This window comes from Suhomyces tanzawaensis (assembly GCF_001661415.1).
Source record: "Suhomyces tanzawaensis NRRL Y-17324 unplaced genomic scaffold CANTAscaffold_1, whole genome shotgun sequence".
Classification (NCBI taxonomy): domain Eukaryota; kingdom Fungi; phylum Ascomycota; class Pichiomycetes; order Serinales; family Debaryomycetaceae; genus Suhomyces; species Suhomyces tanzawaensis.
In genome coordinates, this window is record NW_017963636.1 from 1,077,843 (window position 1) to 1,096,473 (window position 18,631).

At 46.8% G+C, this 18,631-nt stretch overlaps 8 protein-coding genes across 8 annotated transcripts; 6 read left to right on the forward strand and 2 right to left on the reverse strand.

Moving 5' to 3' along the window:
* Positions 1-115: 115 nt before the first annotated feature.
* On the reverse strand, positions 116-1,978 carry CANTADRAFT_87753 (RNA helicase; the record flags this gene model as incomplete). The annotated part of the gene is made up of 1 exon (XM_020211375.1): positions 116-1,978. One exon carries the CDS (start codon positions 1,976-1,978, stop codon positions 116-118), a length of 1,863 nt encoding a protein of 620 aa, XP_020066910.1.
* Positions 1,979-2,848: 870 nt separating this feature from the next.
* On the forward strand, positions 2,849-4,318 carry CANTADRAFT_46124 (tyrosine--tRNA ligase; the record flags this gene model as incomplete). Its single annotated transcript, XM_020209295.1, has 1 exon — positions 2,849-4,318. One exon carries the CDS (start codon positions 2,849-2,851, stop codon positions 4,316-4,318), a length of 1,470 nt encoding a protein of 489 aa, XP_020066911.1.
* A 1,528-nt stretch (positions 4,319-5,846) lies between these two features.
* On the forward strand, positions 5,847-6,329 carry CANTADRAFT_87755 (glutathione peroxidase; the record flags this gene model as incomplete). The annotated part of the gene is made up of 1 exon (XM_020211376.1): positions 5,847-6,329. The coding sequence occupies one exon, from the start codon at positions 5,847-5,849 to the stop codon at positions 6,327-6,329; it is 483 nt and encodes a 160-aa protein (XP_020066912.1).
* A 2,046-nt stretch (positions 6,330-8,375) lies between these two features.
* Positions 8,376-9,647, forward strand: CANTADRAFT_30487 (serine/threonine protein kinase; the record flags this gene model as incomplete). Its single annotated transcript, XM_020208354.1, has 1 exon — positions 8,376-9,647. A coding segment is annotated over one exon (1,272 nt), but the record flags the coding sequence as incomplete, so codon positions are not given.
* A 1,634-nt stretch (positions 9,648-11,281) lies between these two features.
* Positions 11,282-12,481, forward strand: ILV5 (ketol-acid reductoisomerase; the record flags this gene model as incomplete). Its single annotated transcript, XM_020211377.1, has 1 exon — positions 11,282-12,481. The coding sequence occupies one exon, from the start codon at positions 11,282-11,284 to the stop codon at positions 12,479-12,481; it is 1,200 nt and encodes a 399-aa protein (XP_020066914.1).
* A 523-nt stretch (positions 12,482-13,004) lies between these two features.
* On the forward strand, positions 13,005-13,775 carry CANTADRAFT_45855 (40S ribosomal protein eS1; the record flags this gene model as incomplete). Its single annotated transcript, XM_020209254.1, has 1 exon — positions 13,005-13,775. The coding sequence occupies one exon, from the start codon at positions 13,005-13,007 to the stop codon at positions 13,773-13,775; it is 771 nt and encodes a 256-aa protein (XP_020066915.1).
* A 336-nt stretch (positions 13,776-14,111) lies between these two features.
* CANTADRAFT_45062 (uncharacterized protein) lies at positions 14,112-16,592 on the forward strand (the record flags this gene model as incomplete). Its single annotated transcript, XM_020209173.1, has 1 exon — positions 14,112-16,592. One exon carries the CDS (start codon positions 14,112-14,114, stop codon positions 16,590-16,592), a length of 2,481 nt encoding a protein of 826 aa, XP_020066916.1.
* Positions 16,593-16,702: 110 nt separating this feature from the next.
* Positions 16,703-18,127, reverse strand: CANTADRAFT_3866 (uncharacterized protein; the record flags this gene model as incomplete). The annotated part of the gene is made up of 1 exon (XM_020208766.1): positions 16,703-18,127. One exon carries the CDS (start codon positions 18,125-18,127, stop codon positions 16,703-16,705), a length of 1,425 nt encoding a protein of 474 aa, XP_020066917.1.
* Positions 18,128-18,631: the final 504 nt, after the last annotated feature.

Here is an 18,631-nt window from a genome sequence, read left to right on the forward strand (position 1 = left end):
TGCATTTACATGCCGTTACTTGTTACGATTATGTCCTCCATGCGATGTCTATTTATTATACAGTTTAAGATACTTCTATCCAGTCTCTATTAATTAACAGTAACGGCTCGAGCGTTCATGAGTTGGCGATGCTGATCTTTGATGCACCTAAAATATGAGGAGCGATTTCTTGTAACCACCCCAATTCCATAGCTGAGCAATTTCTTCCATAACCCTTGGCTGTGAAAACATACTCTAGGTACATGACACAATCGAGGTTTACCTTCCCAAAGAGGTTCGAAGACGGATGAATGCTTATCAACTGCCCGGTGTTGAAAGTTCTGTAGGATCTATCGGGCATTCCTATGGCAGTATTGGTGATGTAGCCCTTCAAAAAGGACTTCAAGACTTTTGGAATATCCATTTCACCCTGCTCTTCGTCATCCAACTGTAATTTCACTTTTCTGAGCAATCCATCTCTTTCATGTTGCTTCATGCTATCATCCTGCTTGACAGTGGCAATCATGTAGTCACGCAACTGGTGTCTTACCTTCATGACATTTTTGAACCCTTTGTAACTAAAGAAAAGCTCCTTGCACCATGCTTTGGTTTCTGCTGAGTTTGTTTCCATGAAATAATTGAAGTATTCCTTTAATGCGATTAAATCTCCAAATTTGCACCCAAGTGGGCAGAATTGTCTTCTCTTGTAGTTGACCTCATCTCTGACTTCCCCGTTGCTACCACCGACGTTAAGAAGTAAGTTGTCAACCGAGAGACATGCCACTATATCAATCACAGGGTTTAACACCCCAAATTCCATGGCCGTGATCAACACCACAGACAATTGTGGAGGCAAAGGCAACACGGCCATCTTATAACCCAAAGAGGTGATCTTGCCTGAATCATTCAAGGCTCCTAATGAATAAAGAGTGTTGAGAGCACTCAAGATGGCCTCCTGACCTGGGTGCTCCAACCAGGACCAGTTCAAAAGATCATCGACCTGGAGCTTTTTCAAGGTTAAAATGGGCAAGATGATATCATTTCTGATAATTTCTGATTCTTGTTGCTTGGGGAATTGGTCGAAGGTTTTCTCCAGATAAAGTCTAAACACCTTACCGGCACTTTCTCTACCAGCTCTACCAGCTCTTTGCTTGGCAGATGCCTTGGAGATGGGAGTGGTTAACAAAGTGGATAAGCCCAACTGGTGCTTCCACACCTTGACCTTACGCAACCCTGAGTCTATCACGTACTTCACACCAGAAACCGTGATGGATGTTTCTGCAATGTTCGTAGCCAAAATCACCTTTCTTCTTCTGGCTGGTAATTTCTCGAAAATCTTGGCTTGTTGGTTTGGGGACAACTGAGCATATAATGGCAAAGGCACAATGATGGGCGAGTCCTTAGGAAGGTGTGGAGCCAATTGAGTGAGGACTTGCACACAGTTATCAATTTCTTCTTGACCCGGTAAGAAGCATAACACATCACCCTCCTGCTCAGAACGGTTGACCTGTATAACCGTTCTGATCATAGTATCAACAATATCCTCGTTGGAATCGGTCAAATAGAATGAGCCAACGGGATACATCTTTCCTTCGACAAACAAAATTGGGGCGTCGTTGAAGAACTTACTGAATAATTCGGCGTTCAACGTGGCAGACATAACAATCACTTTGAGATCGGTACGCTGTTTGGAGACCAATAATTGTTTCAAGAAACCCATGATCAAATCTGTCAAGACCGTTCTTTCGTGCGCTTCGTCTAGAATGATGGTAGAGTATTTGGACAATTTTCCGTCGATCATCAACTCTCTGAGTAACATACCATCGGTCAAGTACTTGAGCTTGGTTTTGTGAGGATGGGTGACGTTGGAGAATCTCACCTGATAACCGACCTCGTGTCCGATCTGGCACCCGAACTCTTCACTGACTCTGGCTGCCAACGATGCAGCAGCAACTCTACGAGGCTGGGTCACGGCTATTTGTTTCCTGTTCAACGGCATCAAGAACTGGGGTATCTGGGTGGATTTACCAGAACCGGTTTCACCAATAACCACCGTGACCTGGTTGCGGGTAACGTAGTCGATAATCTTGTCTTTGTGGTGGTAGATAGGCAACTGCTGTCTTATAGCAAGAAGCTCGCGGGCTCTGCTGGCGAGCTGGGTCCGGTCAACCACCTTAGTGTGGAAGGAGTTGGTATTGTAGTCCTCGTCGTCGCTGTCAAAGGTGACCGTTTTGGCAGTAGCTGACGATCTCTTGAATGGGTTTTTGTTCGTCTCGCTCTTCTTGGACGCCGTGGGGGAGTCTTGTACGGTGGAGGGCTTGGCTGGGCTTGGCTGGGTGTGCTTTGGCGCTTGCACCACTGGAGGTTCCGTTTTTTCGACTGGTTGTTCGTGCTTGACAGAAGGAGCTGGAGCAGCTGGTTCCACTGCCTGTTCTTCTGCCTCATCGAATCTAATCTTCTTGTTGCTGCGGATCTTCTCCTGCTTGTCTTCTGAAGGGCGATGCTCATCGCTGGCTATGGCAGGCTTGTTCGAGTTGTTGTTCCTCTTTCTCTTCCGTTTTTTGGCGCCGGCGGCACTCCCAGCGCTGGTGGAGTCGTTGGCCATGTTTGCGGCATTGGAGGGCGCAAGCGAATCTGCCATGGTGAATTGTCTGTTGGATCAGTACCAGTAACAAAATTTACTCGCCAGAAAATCACGCCTGTCTGGCGCGAAACAACTTCAAATATCTGCAGTAATTACCACTGTACGGATAAGTGATTGATCCACCAGAAGCGATCCAGGCTATCCATCCCAGAGGCGATCCAGGCTATTGATACCAGGCTGCTTCCTCAGCTCCACCTCCTCCACCATCCCACAATGTTCAACGCCATGCGCACGTCGTGGCGCTGCGTGCGGTTCACCTCCACCAGTACCGTCACCATCATCCCTCCAGTCCACGCCATCACCAACCCCGACCATCACGCTGCTGACATCGAGGCGCCATTAGTGGGCTATTTGCAGTCACGCTACTTGGTGGAGTCCATCACCAACGACGAGTTGTTCGAGCTCAGTCTGAACACCAGCGGCAAAAAGTTCAAGTTGTACTGTGGAGCAGACCCCACCGCCACCTCGTTGCATTTGGGCAACTTGTTGCCATTGATGGTATTGCTACACTTCCACTTGCGGGGCCACGACGTGGTGGGCCTCGTGGGAGGCGCAACGGGTGCCGTGGGCGACCCCAGCGGCAGAACCACCGAAAGATCCCAACTTGAGGACAAGCAAAGGCTCGATAACGTGCAAAAGATCCAGAACCAGATGGTGGCGTTTCTCAACGGTGGTGTGGAGTACGCAAAGTCGCGTAACTACCCCGTCAACCCCGATGGCCACATCTCCACCGCCAACAACGCCAGCTGGTGGGAATCCATAAAGATGTTAGACTTTTTGGCCAATTACGGCAGGTTCATCAGAGTCTCGTCCATGTTGGGAAGAGACTCCATCCAGTCTAGGTTGAAGTCTCAGCACGGCTTGGGATTCAACGAGTTCACCTACCAGATCCTCCAGGCGTACGACTTCTGGCACTTGTACAAGCACCACGGAGTCAACATGCAAATCGGCGGAAACGACCAGTGGGGAAACATTACCGCTGGCACTGATTTGATCTCCAGGTTGCAGAAACATTTCAAGGTCAAAGAAGAGTCCACCTATGGTATGACAGTTCCCTTGTTAACTACTCCAACCGGTGAAAAATTTGGTAAGAGTGCAGGAAACGCTGTTTTCATCGACACCCAGCTCACCAGCCCCTATCAAATGTACCAGTACTTCATCAACACCCCGGACGAGATGGTGGCCAGACTATTGAAAGTATTCACATTGTTGCCATTAAGCGAGATTGAAGGTGTGGTATCGAAGCACGAATCTGACCCTGGCCTTAGATTGGCTCAAAGAATCTTGGCTAGAGAGGTGGTGGACTTGATCCATGGAAATGGCGTAGGCGAGGAAATGGCATACATTACCGGCTTCTTATTTCCCACCCCAGACCAACCTTTCAACGATGAGCTTTCCGCGGATAGGTTGCTTCAAAATTTCAAAAGATCGGGAATCTTGGTCAATTTGAAGTTTGAAGACTTCAACACAGACGACTTGAAAATGAGCACACTTTTGTCCCAAATCATAGGCAAATCCAAGAGAGAAACCAAGAACTTAATCAAATCGGGTGGTATCTACTTGGGTTTAGAAAGAGACCAATTCGAGGACCCAGAGGATGTGGTTTTGTTCGATAAAGACAACCATTTGCTTGACGGAAAGTTGATGTTGGTAAGGGTAGGTAAGCAAGTGTACCATGTGGTGCACTTTACATAGAGAACAGTTCCTGTAAATAGATCCGAGTTCGAGCTGTGACTAATGCTTGTGAAAGCATTGCAGCCAACCACGAAAAAACTACTCTACATGAATATCTACCCAATAAAATTGATTATCGATAGCTGCAAGGTGCTATTGAATAAATCCCAATGACCTCGACGTCATGAAGAGTAGTCTGGTGTGTTAGAGAAGGATTTACAGGAAATATCACCATGTTCATACTAGCAGAACTCTGTTTTTCGCAACTTCTTGCATCGATAATACTTCGAGGGTTATTAAACTTCCAGCAATAGTGTGGATATCTTGTGGAGCTTAACTTTTCTTGCAGAAATGATGTTCTTCCATCGTGAAGGTTGCCAGTTATGCTTGATAAAAAATTGTCATCTTGACAATAATTCTGAAAAAATGTCAAAAATTGGTAAATTATTCATGACATTCATTATTGCAGAGAGTAAAGCAGGAGATGGGTCATTATCCCATAATAGATTCAAATGAGCAGAAATTAGCCCCAAAACTGGGAGAGGACCCATGTTCGTCCCAAATGGGCGTGACTGGCATTTCTAGGCTCGAATTGAAGATAGGGAAGAATTACTATTTAGTCAGAATATACTATACTTCTCATCACCAAATAAAGAGAATACTTCAAATTGAAGACCACGAAGACGATAAAACAGGAGACAGGCTTAGTCTTTGTAATACCGAACACAACAGCTTCAGTAGCACTACCAGTCAAAGAAAGGCAACTGCGAAAAATGTTTCAACATCGATGAACTTCCACAGATCAAGGTAATGGATCCAGAAGAACCTAAAACCGGAAGAACACCAATAGTACAGCGGCAAATAACTACCCCCCTACACACTCCATTGCCCAGAACTATGACAATGCCAATATCAGCTGCGATCGCCATCCTCGGTAGAGCCAGCCTCCCGCCAGATTCGCAGCTAATTACTCAGAACTAGACCAGTCAACCGCCACTTCACTGACTAATACACAGCCAAGACGGACCTTGGCAGTGTAGTTTGACCTGTAGCCGGAATCTTCGACCTGGCTGTGTACATAACCTCGGCCTTCGCTAGCCTCGGGGACCCCAGTCGGTCTATTTCGGCTATATGCGACTCGTACATATTGCCGATGAGATGACATATGTGCACTCGGATACTGCCGTCTAGACCAGGGATTTGTAATCGTGGCCACGGCTGTGCCGTGTGGTGAATGGAGAAAAGGTGAGGGGTGGACGAGAGGGACGAGGTGGACGAGATGGAAGAGATGGAGGAGATGCCAGTACAAGATGAGATACGGGCAGGGAGTAGAAGTAGAAGGGAGAATGCCGGCAACGGCAATGAAAGATTGGCGACTTAACGGCCAGGGGACGGTCGTCTAGGGATCGGAGGGGTAGGCTGGCAGCAGGTGGTGCAGCCCCGGATCTCCACATGATGATCACCACATGGCGAGATCCCGATATGGGTGTCCTGCACAGGGACCAGGGATATAAAAGGAAGGCGATTCACACCGATGGTCATCACCAAAATGTCTACTTTCTACGAATTGACACCCAAAGATGCCAAGGGCAACGACTACCCATTTGCCGACCTCAAGGGGAAGGTTGTGGTGATCATCAACGTCGCTTCCAAGTGTGGATTCACCTCGCAATACAAGGAGTTGGAGGAGTTGAACAAGAAGTACGAGGGCAAGAACGTGCAAATCTTGGGATTCCCATGCAACCAGTTCGGTGGCCAGGAGCCAGGAACTGCCGATGAAATCGCCTCTTTCTGCTCATTGAACTACGGAGTCACCTTCCCCGTGTTGAGCAAGATCGAAGTCAACGGTTCCAACGAAGACCCCGTCTACAAGTTCTTGAAGTCGCAAAAGTCCGGTCTCTTGGGCATGAACAGAATCAAGTGGAACTTCGAGAAGTTCTTGATTGACCAGAACGGTAAGGTGGTGGAGAGATTCTCCTCGTTGACCAAGCCTTCTTCTATTGCCCCAAAGATCGATGCTTTGTTGAAGTAGCTGTGATTGTGGCCCAGCTCCCTATTTGATTAATAATAATGTTAATAGTATGTGACCCCTGAGGTCAGTTGATATGATGTAAACGGCCCTTAGTGGTTGTGTAGGCTCAATTAGTGGAATAAGCTGGATGAAAAGATCTAGTCTCAAATGCGTTAAGCTGAAGTTGATGCAAAATTAAACACAAACTTCAACCCAGGCCCGGAGCCTGGAGATTAGATGCAACGTCATGACATTGTGTAGTATTAGCGCTAATCAGCCAACAAAGCGACCAGTATTGTATACCGCTAATCAGCCAATTCGGCGATGTCCGTGATTTTGTTGTTATCTGCTGATCAGCAGTTGGACCATTGTAAAATCCTCACCACCGCTCCTAAAAGCCAACCATCATGTCTGGCTCGTCAGTCAACTAGAACATAATTGCTTTTGGCTGGGCTCGTTCCATGAAGCATATACCTGTCAACTGAGGAGTGAGGGGCATAGACAGGGGCTAGCAAGAGGCAATAAAATCATTAATAAATGGCGGAGATTAATGAATATGCACTGGACTAGTCAGAGCCAATAAAATCATTTTAGGTTGTAGATAGTATTGTACATTTCAAGTGAATAGGAACAAATACGGATCTTTGCTATCAATGGAAGTATTGAACATTAGAAGTTAATGGGAACAATTATTTTAATGTTGAAGGAAGCGTTGTTCATTTGAAGTGTATGGGAAGAATCGTTCATTACAAGTAAATTAGCTCAAAACTCCAGATTCACTTGCAGTGACTCCATCAAATGCTTTCCGCTCCTCAGTGTCACCATCCTTAGACTGGTGCTTGCTTTCAACTTGGCATTTTTGGTGCAGTTGAATTTATTGTCGAGCGACATACTCTACTAAACTTTAATGGGAACAATACAAAACCAATTTAGGTTCCAGGAAGTATTGTAAATTGCGAACAGCACCAGGCGATGTCAATTAGAATTGCAGAATTAAACATTAGCTGTGAATACTAGGCAACATTATAAGAAATATTAGTAGTGAATGACAATAACATGTACGTTGAGACGGATAGTGGCCCAACTTTCCTTCCTGACCCGTGGCACTCCAGTAGGGCGAGACTGCAATCTAGAAGAAATAGGAACAGCGTGACTCTAGATCGCTCATTCCTCTGTTGGGCCAACAATAGGTCAATTGGTTACCGGTTTCTGGGTGCTGCGATTGGCGCCGTTTTAGGCCATAGAATGATCCAAAATATGACACCTGCAGGTTTCTCAAAGTGGCTTGTCAATGCGCCAAGTAGGTTCCTTTGTGGGGATGGCACTCAGAATTGCCTGGAATTAATGGAGTTAACGGCTCGAATGGGCTTGCCTAGTCTTTCGTGCTTTGGAGTCTTTAGTGCTTGAAGTCTTCAGTGTTATGTCTTTGGCGTTATCATCTTTCCTTCTACCTTCTTCCGTCTTCCTTCTTACGTCTTTCGTCTTCCGTGTTCCTTCTTCCTTCTTCCTTCTTTTTTCTTCCAGCTTTCCGTCGTATCTACAGCCTCTCAACCACCTTTGTCCTCTACATTGTGGCTTCCTGTTGGCACTGTTGGTCGTTGCTGCCACTGTGGCAATGTTGGTCCGGTACGTCACGTGTCGCTATTACCCTGTTGGGCGGGGGCCCAACATGGCCAGACCTCTTTTCCTATCGCGGAATGCGACCGGGGTATGCGCACACGACTCACCTTCTACCCCTTTCTTCGCACTTCCAGCACGTTCCATATAAAGCCATCCCTTATCGCTCGTTTCTGCCATAGAACCCTTAGCAAGTTTGTCGGTGTTAGTGCCTGCGGTATATATTAGCGTCCCCTGAACCCGCGTTGTATAGCGTCTGGTCGTATCATCCCAACAGCTGGTCTCTGGTCTCGATTTTCCCCCGCTATCTTGTCAGGTTGGCTCTAGATTGCACCTTTATGTTGACTGTTCCCTCCGCACTTTCCTACTGATCCACTAACGGCTCCATCCGCTTGATTTCCCATTTGTACATAACGACTCCCCCACGATTGCATTCTCATGACTTCCCACGAATACGCTGCCTACGAATCGCACCTGCTCCTCCTCAACGGACGGTACCGCTTCGTGCGCAACATCCAGAACGGCGCCTTCGGCAAGGTGTCGCTTGCCGTCGACACCGTCTCCAATACCCACGTTAGCATCAAGGCCATCTCCAAAGTGCTGCCTGCCAAACGACTTCCTGGCGAGAAAACGCTCCTGGAAATTGCCCACCTGGAAATCGCCATTCTTCGCACCCTCAACCTGCAACTGGCTGGGTCTAAGTACGACAACGCCAACATCTGCAAACTCCTCAGCTCGTTCGAAACCGAAGACTTCATCGTGTTGGTGCTCGAGTACTGCTCCAACGGCGACTTGTACGACTTGATCCACGAGAGGTCGTTGTCGATCAGCGAGATCTTGAAGTTGGCCAACCAGATGAACAACGCCATCCAGTTTGCCCACGACAACTCGGTGTACCACCGCGACTTGAAGCCTGAAAACATCTTGATCGATGACCAGTTCAACTTCAAGCTCTGCGACTGGGGCTTGGCCACCACCTCCAGGTACTGCGACGAGTTCCACGTCGGCACCGAGAAGTACATGGCCCCAGAGTGTCTCCTCAAGGACAAGTCTGCTGACGGCAAGTACGACTGCACGTTTGCAGACTACTGGTCGTACGGTATCACCATGTTGACCGCGGTGTTCGGCACGTCCCCATTCAAAGAACCTTCCAACACCAAGCCGGTCCTGTCCGACTACAACTTCAAGAACTTTGTGTTGTTCAACAACCCATACATCTTGTACGACATTTACCCCTCGATGAACTCCAACTGCTTCGACATTTTCATGAACATTTTGAAGGTTGGAAGTGACGAGGACGACGCTAACAACTTCTCAGCCAAGGCCCACTCTAGAGACATTGCCCAGTTTCTCCTGGAATTGAACACTAAGTGGGTACACGGCTTGACTGTTGACGACGACTTTGACGAAGAGAACGTGCAGCTGCAAATTGACAGTGGAGTTCTTATTCCTCATAATCATGATGTGTTTGATATGGATCATGATGACTTAAAATTCTTCTCCATCGATACCAAGCCCTCGTCCGTGGAGGACGAAGACGAGTTCGATGACGAGGAGTATGAATTGGTCGAGTACAACAATGCTTCTTCCAACATCCCAATTGCTTCTCCCAAGAAACAGGAGGTGTCCTCTCAGAGCACTCAGCCAAGCATGAAACTTCCATCCTTGGTGGAGTCCTCGATCAAGTCCTCTGTTTCGTGGTGTGATCTAGATGATGAAGACGATTGGGCGTTGGACACTGACATTAGTCTTGTGCTTGATAACTTGAACTTGGACACCAGCACCAAGGGTGACGGAGGATCCAAGTCTTCGCTTGAACGTGATAGATCTCCATTTGTCAAGTCTACATCGCCTGAAGAAGAGATTCGGATTTTCGAGCACGAACTCTTCATGAACAATGACGCTAGAGTAGTTAACTGGTTTGATTGCTAAACTAGTGTAGAATTGCTAGAAAGAATAGAGACTTTTGCTAATATGTGTAGATCAGAGCGAGGTAAGGGTGCTGACTAGGATGGGATTGGGGAGATGTCAACTCCTAGGTGATTGGGCTATGGAATGGAAATTCCCAGGAAGACTATATGGGATGGGCATCTCCACTATTCCAGATATTGGAAGAGCTATGATTATATGGGCAGACATCAGCACTACTGGTGCTTCAGGAATATCTAAAATTACATGGGAACCCATACTCCAGAAATAGCTATGTAATTCAATTGAAGTTTTCCTTACCAATATGCCAGATACTCCGGAAATAACTAAGTAATTCAATTGAAGCAGCAATATCTATGTAATTAAGTGGGTAGACATTGTCACCAGAAACTACTAGTCCACTCTTTACTGTCTGACTAGTCTTCGCCTAACACCTGAACACCAATGATTGATTTCACAAAGACTAGAGCCACTCATTACTGCAGACGCTAGAATTCCATTTCAGGGCCTAGTGTCGAATTCCACCCATTTTCTACAATGACCACTCAATTCCTCTGCGAGGGCCAGTGTGATTCCTCAACACTAGAGACGTCCGCCCATTCTCTATTCCACAATAAACGCACTACCTCACATCGGCCACCAGGGTCTCCAGCTACTGCCAGTCCAGCCGCCATTTCACCTGAAATGCCCCACCAAATGCCGCTGTTCATTTCCTATTCCACCGAACTGCCATTGGTCTTGGCACCAACGGCTCGAAAATCGCACCCATCCGCCAGAAATGGACGAACCATTCCTGCCACTGCCCCAGATAAGTGTTGTTTACGGCATGCGGCATCGACAGGCCGCAACCGCATGGCAAGGCTGGAGATCCAGTGGACGTCGCAGCTTACCCCGCGGCACCGATAAGATTGAGTCATGACATGGCGTTGCCGGAGCCACCTCACCCTGCTAGTCACTGGCGGTGCTGAATCGGCGATGGTGCGCCGGTGCGATAGAGGGCCGGAGTCGGTGCGACCACAACGAACCGCCATGGCAAGTCACAAGTGGAGGTTTCCAGCCGTGGTAATTGGCGAGTACGAACCTTGAACGGCCTACAGCTATCGTATGTGTCTGTTGCCAGCTTCAGTTGCCATCTTCTTCTGTCTTCTACACCGTCTTCTGCCTTCTCCTGCTGCCATTCTGAGGGTGTCGTGAATTTGTCGTGCCTCGGAAGGTGCCCATCCCGCATCCGGCATACAGCCCAGGCCTAGTTGCATCCGCTAGCCCAGGGCGCACCGGCAGCGGCCCGGCAACCGGAGGCGCCTAAGTACACGTGAACCTTCCCCAACCCGCCTGCATGCAACTATTACTCATGGACGAACTTTTCACACTATATAATGCGTGGAAAATCCCAACTTGCAGAATCCAGAATCATCAATCTATTCACTATGTCTTTCAGAAACAACGGTATCCGTATGGCTAGAATCGCCGCCTCCGGCGCTAGCAAGCAAATCGCCTCCAAGAGAGCCTTGAGCGCCTTGGTCGCCGCTGCCCGTCCAATTGTCTCCAAGCAATCCATGGCCCCTGCTGCTGTCCGTGGTGTCAAGACCATCAACTTCGGTGGTACCGAAGAAATCGTCCATGAACGTGCCGACTGGCCAAGAGAAAAGTTGTTGGAATACTTCAAGAACGACACCTTGGCTTTGATTGGTTACGGTTCCCAAGGTTACGGTCAAGGTTTGAACTTGAGAGACAACGGTTTGAACGTTATCATCGGTGTCAGAAAGAACGGTGCTTCCTGGAAGGCCGCCATTGAAGACGGCTGGGTTCCAGGTGAGAACTTGTTCGATGTCAACGAAGCCATTGGCAAGGGTACTTACATCATGAACTTGTTGTCTGATGCTGCCCAATCCGAGACCTGGGCCTCCATCAAGCCTTTGATCACCGAAGGTAAGACCTTGTACTTCTCCCACGGTTTCTCCCCAGTTTTCAAGAGCTTGACCAACGTCGAAACCCCAGAAAACGTTGATGTTATCTTGGCTGCTCCAAAGGGTTCCGGTAGAACTGTCAGATCCTTGTTCAAGGAAGGCAGAGGTATCAACTCCTCTTACGCCGTCTGGAACGATGTCACCGGTAAGGCTGAAGAAAAGGCCATTGCCTTGGCTGTCGCCATTGGTTCTGGTTACGTCTACCAAACCACCTTCGAAAGAGAAGTCAACTCCGACTTGTACGGTGAAAGAGGTTGTTTGATGGGTGGTATCCACGGTATGTTCTTGGCTCAATACGAAGTCTTGAGAGAAAACGGCCACACCCCATCTGAAGCTTTCAACGAAACCGTCGAAGAAGCCACCCAATCCTTATACCCATTGATTGGTAAGTACGGTATGGACTACATGTACGATGCTTGTTCCACCACTGCCAGAAGAGGTGCTTTGGACTGGTACCCAAGATTCAAGGATGCCTTGAAGCCAGTCTTCGAAGACTTGTACGAATCTGTCAAGAACGGTTCCGAAACCCAAAGATCCTTGGACTTCAACTCCCAACCAGACTACCGTGAAAAGTTGGAAGAAGAATTGAAGGTCATCAGAGGTATGGAAATCTGGAGAGTTGGTAAGGAAGTCAGAAAGTTGCGTCCTGAAAACCAATAAGCTCGTCGCTACCCCCAAAATATCTATAATATGAAATCTTCATAATGGTCATTAGAATGACTGGTTGATTTCACCTATTATTTCAATTCTAACTTTTTGTATCTATTTGATTGGATTTTTTGGTCATAAACCTTGCATATAGGAGCCTTGTTTGTCGAATAAACATGTTCTAAGTTATCTTACTCGTAGTTCCAGAACCCTACTAGTGCATGTGCATGCAGAAAGACGCTGAGAAGTCTGTAGACTTACACAATCGTACTGCATCAGTATGGCCCTCAACGATACCTGAAAAATTGGTGACGGCTAGCACAGTCACGAAGCCCTAGCTCCAAACACGTGGATCTCACGTGCTAATAGTCACGCGAATTACGGGGTTACCGGTGGCAGCACATAACTAGGAAACGCGTGACTTTACCCCCGTTTCGCAACCCTCGGAACTCGCAAAAAAGTTTTCACCTATATCTTCCCTCGACACATAGCTGATTCTCTCTTTTCTTCATCCAATACTACTAAAACCGCAAACATGGCTGTAGGAAAGAACAAGAGATTATCCAAGGGAAAGAAGGGTTTGAAGAAGAAGGTTGTCGACCCTTTCACCAAGAAGGAATGGTTTGACATCAAGGCTCCATCCACCTTTGAAAACAGAAACGTCGGTAAGACTTTGATCAACAAGTCCACCGGTTTGAAGAACGCTGCCGATGGATTGAAGGGCCGTGTCGTCGAAGTGTGCTTGGCTGACTTGCAAGGCTCCGAAGACCACTCCTACAGAAAGGTCAAGTTGAGAGTTGACGAAGTCCAAGGTAAGAACTTATTGACTAACTTCCACGGATTGGACTTCACCTCCGACAAATTAAGATCCTTGGTCAGAAAGTGGCAATCATTGGTTGAAGCCAACGTCACTGTCAAGACCGCTGACGACTACGTCTTGAGAGTGTTTGCCATTGCCTTCACCAAGAGACAATCCAACCAAGTAAGAAAGACCACCTACGCTCAATCTTCCAAGTTGAGAGAAGTTAGAAAGAAGATGATCGAAATTATGCAAAGAGAAGTTTCCAACGTCACCTTGGCCCAATTAACTTCCAAGTTGATCCCAGAAGTCATTGGCCGTGAAATCGAAAAGTCCACCCAGACCATCTTGCCATTGCAAAACATCCACGTCAGAAAGGTCAAGGTCTTGAAGCAACCAAAGTTCGACTTGGGTGCTTTGTTGTCCTTGCACGGTGAAGGTTCCACCGAAGAGAAGGGTAAGAAGGTGTCTTCTGGTTTCAAGGATGTGGTTTTGGAATCCGTCTAAGTTACTGAATCCCAACCACTTGCTCTTGTTTGGGTCTAGTGTCTGGGCCTAGTGTATTTTATTTGCATACCCAGTATGCCAGGTGATTAGTTATTCGTATAGTCATGTAATGATCTTGTATGTTAGATTTGCGTAGCGGTGCCAGCGTACCGAGAGCACCTAGCGGCCCCAGCGCGACCGCTGGCGGGAACTACCTGAAATTGCCGCTAATCTGGGCGCGCTGCACCGGTGCGGTCCCGGCCCTCGTACCGCACCTCGTACCAGCCACTCCCGCCACGCATTTCGCAGTCGTCACTAAGTAATGACCTTGCTACACCAACCACTCCTACCATCAATATGCCCCACCTACTGGACGACGACGACGATGCGTGGTCCTACTCGTTTCCACCATCCACCGAGTCTCTCCCGTTGCCCCAGGACACCAGTCTGGGCCTGGGTGCTAATTCGAAGCCTCTCCCAGTAGTGACCCCAGACTCCAAACTAAGGCAAGATGACTCCAAGCCCATCCCACACGTCAATGGCTCCGCCCAGACGTATGGTAGCCAGGTCGAAACGCTCAGGAAGGGCGACGTGGAAGACGCCCAGTCGCAGGCGTCTTCAGCTTCTTCTGGAAATGGTCTTTCAGCAGCAGAACTACGCAAGAATCGGCTCCTGGCATTGGCGCCTATTTCCAGAACGTCATCACGGTCGTCCGCATCACTCCAGTCGCCGTTCTTGGTCAAAGCTAGTCCGGCCAATCCGCTCACAACCAAGCAGGACGCTTCGTCCATTATCTCAAAGGATAACCTTGCTAGCGGGTTCGAGGCCACGCTTAGCACGAACAATTCGGCCAGATCCAGCTTGCTACACAACAAGAGTTACTCCACAAGCACTAACGACACGGTGACCGAGACAGATGCCCAAACAGGCCCCAATTCCCCCAAGATCATCGCATACAGAAAGTCCAAGGGCAGGTCCATCAGCGAGTCGTACCCAGAAAGCCCCTCGACCCCCAAGGGCCACGACTACAACCTTTACACTGACGAGACCTTCAGAGATACCCCGTACTACTACGCCACCATGAAGCGCAATACCGAGTTCCATCAGCTTTTCAGGACGTTGGACCTCACCGACCGCTTGTTGGATGACTTCTCGTGCGCCTTGAGCAGGGAGATCTTGCTACAAGGTAGAATCTATGTCAGCGAGCACTACTTGTGCTTCAACTCGAACTTGCTTGGTTGGGTGACCAACTTGGTGATAAAATTCGAGGATATAGTCAAGTTGGAGAGAAAATCCACTGCAGGATTATTCCCCAACGGGATCTCGATTGAAACAAAAGACTCAAAACACAACTTTGCCAGTTTTTTATCTAGGGACGTGACCTACGATTTCATGACCAGCATCTGGAGCAAGTCTCGTGGAGAGCACATCGAAACATTGGGAGTAACTCAAGAAGAATTGGTCCAGCAAAAGAGAGAAAAGCAACAGGAAGATATTCTCAATCAGACCCCCAAAATAGAGTCATATATCATGTCAATTGACGGGGATGATGGCGATGACGAAAACGAAGATGTTTCAGATGGCGAGCTAAGGGATGGTTCAAAGGACTCACTAAGGGCGGTCGAGGAAGTTTCCACGAAGTTGTTAAAATTCAAGCCCGAGTCTAAGTATAAGAATCTCGGGCCTGATATACATACACCTACGGATGCGTCCGATGCGTTTACGAAAGAACCAAATGAAGTGGAGCTATGCAACGAGATCATCGATGCACCCCTCGGAATAGTGTTTGACATCTTATTCGGTAGTTCCAACACTTCCTTTCATAGAAAGTTCCTTGAAACACATGATGGCTCCGAAATATCTGAATACGATGAGTTCCTACCCATGCAAGAAGATCCAACAAAATTGGAAAGAACTTACACATACAGAAGAGCTTTGGGCTACTCTATAGGGCCAAAATCAACCAAGTGTGAAGTGAGCGAAGTCATTGAACATCAGAACTTTACAGATTATATTACTTTGCTCACTAGCACAGCAACACCTGATGTTCCCCTGGGCCAGTCATTTTCGGTGAAGACCAGATACGTTTTAACATGGGCAGAGGAAGGTAAGACTAACTTGGTATTATCCTTTTTCATTTCATGGACTGGAAGATCATGGATCAAGGGAGTCATTGAAAAACAGTCTTTGGCAGGACAAACTGCAGTCGCAAAGGATTTGATAAAGGAGCTTAAGAATGAAATAACAGCTAGCACCTACTATGTTGATGGCCCAACTTTGATTAAACAGGTTGAACCTATACCGAAGGTAAGTTCCGAATCCACAATCACTCCACCTAAGAAGGTCCAAGAAAAACCAGTTACAGTCAAGCACGATAAGGACTGGATCAATTCAAACAGAATTACTTTTTACATCATTGGATACTTTTTCATTTCAATTCTTGGTTTATTGCTAATTTCTCAGTTGAGAATTCTAAGGGTTCTTAAGGAAACGAACGAATTGACGAAGAGTCAAGTTGTGTTGAACAACCATTTGATCCAAACGCTTGCCAAGAGCAGCGTCAATTATGACGACAATGAAGACCAATTCTGGGAATGGGTTTTCAAAAAATACGGCAAGAAAATGAGCCGGATAGAAAAAATTCAATTCTTGAGTTATCAGTTGAATAAACTTTCGCTAGAGGAACCAAAGACAGGAAGAAAAAAGATCGTACATGAACCAGCTACCAAGAAAGCAGGTGACACTTTTGGTGACATTAAGCAAAAGGTTGAGGGTCTTAATTATCAGGGTTCTTTGTATGTGGAAGAGATACGAGACATGATCGTTGATTTGATTTAAAAAGCAGTCTTTATGTGCATTACATTGTTTCATATACTAAAGTTCATATTTATATCTCATACGCAGTATCTCATTCATCCAAAACTTATCTAATCCAAAAAGCTTGCAGTCTAATTTTGTTCTTCGGGAAAGTTCAACAATTTCTCTCTAAATCTGGCCATAAATACATCCATAACCTTTTTCTCACCAGCATATAATTCTTCGTACGCGGGGAGATAGTTCAAGTTCACATTCAATCCTCCTTCTTCTGTAGTAATCATATTAAGGACAAAGTTGTACATGATTCCAGTCGACAGACCAAAATATGCATCTACTATTTTGAATTTCTTGCCCGAGTCTGGTACCCTACCCAAATTTGAAACTGTCAAAGTACATCTGCCCTGTGGAGATTTGTATCTTTCAAAGAAAGACCAGAAATTAAAATACTGAAGCATGGCCATTTCTCTAAATGACAGTCTTGACTTGATCTGGCTGTTTAATATAGTCTGGATCCTTCCCATGAAACTGCGGGTCTGGTCGAGTACTGGAGGCAATGAAAGAAAATCTGGTGCAATTATACAACCGTATCTGAATGGGGTTCCCTGGGGAAAGTATCTTCTTCCATTAATTGCTGTTATTGAGGTCGAAGAAAATTTGTGGCTGGGGTCAATTGCTGGAAAAATGGTATCCTCCAAACATTTAAGGCATATGGCGTGAAAGTATGGGGTTAAGGTGATATTCTGGGATTTACAATACTGGTATATTTTCTGAACTTCCGTGGGGTTAAAATTTATCAAACCGGTACTGATTTCAGTATTAGGGTATTCTCTACCAGGCGTGAATACGGGGTTGACATTCAAGTTTGGTTTCCATGGGTCTTTGAGGATCAGAGAAATGAGGTAGTTCCAAGTCTTGGAAACCAAAGGAAGGTATTTGTTAAAATAATGAGAAAGAATTTGGTAATACGTGGGTTGGTAGATATTGATCTGGTCAGTGGTTGCGGGAATGAGCGATTTTGGCAGTGGGTGGGAATCTCTATTCTTGTCATATATGAATTCTAGAGGGGTGTCCTCCTTGACCTCAGACAATGCTTTGACGAGGTCTTTCTGGAACTCTAGACCAGACAAGCCGTCGTACAAGCAGTGGTCGAAGTAGGCACAGATATACTGGTCGTCATTGGGCAATTCATACACGATGATTCTCCATAGAGGCAAGTTGTCAACGTTCATGGGACATTTGTACCTGTTCAATTCCGCGAAGGTGGCTTCCCCAAACTGGCTTTTCTTTTCGAAAGAAACTACTTCTTCAAAATCGATCTGGTCAACCGAACGAAGCTCCCAGTTATGGCCATTTGTTTCTGCATCGGCTCTCGAGTCCGATTTGAACACATTGTAGGTCAACCAGATGTTTTCCTGAAGCACGGAATGCAAGGCATGCGACAAGAGGGTGGGAGTAATACGATGGTTATATTTCGCAACGATGTTAAAATTGGTGTAGTAATCATTGGTGTTGCGGCTGATGTAGTACCGTTCCATCCAGTTGAGCTTTCGGGACATGTTGAGTTGGAAGTGTCTGAAATGGAGCCCAGCTACGAATTTGCGGCCATGATTCATTTATATGGCTGCAACACATGAGTCACCCGGTTCATAACCGAAAAACCGGGAAACCGGCTCCTAGGGGGTAGGAGACGGAGTCAGAAGAGTGGGCAACGGGGTCAAACAATAGCCATGTCACTGGACTGATGGAACCGATAGTCAGCAGAAGTACTGGTAGAGGACCCGCAATGATAGCATGTGAACAATTCAGGGATAGTTTGAGTCGAGAGATTACAAATGTAGTATAAATTAAGACGGGTGTTAATAAAATTAATGTGCTCAGTATTTCAGCTGGGGTTGTTTCCTATCAGAGCAGACAAGGTGCATGCCATCTTCTTCCACCATTTAGGGAAAATTGATTCGAATAGACTAACAGGGGTTACACTAGTAATGGCGAGTGAAAGTATCAGAGGGATTTGAGTGTAAACATCCTACTGGAACTAAGTTTCTTTTGAGACTGCTGTG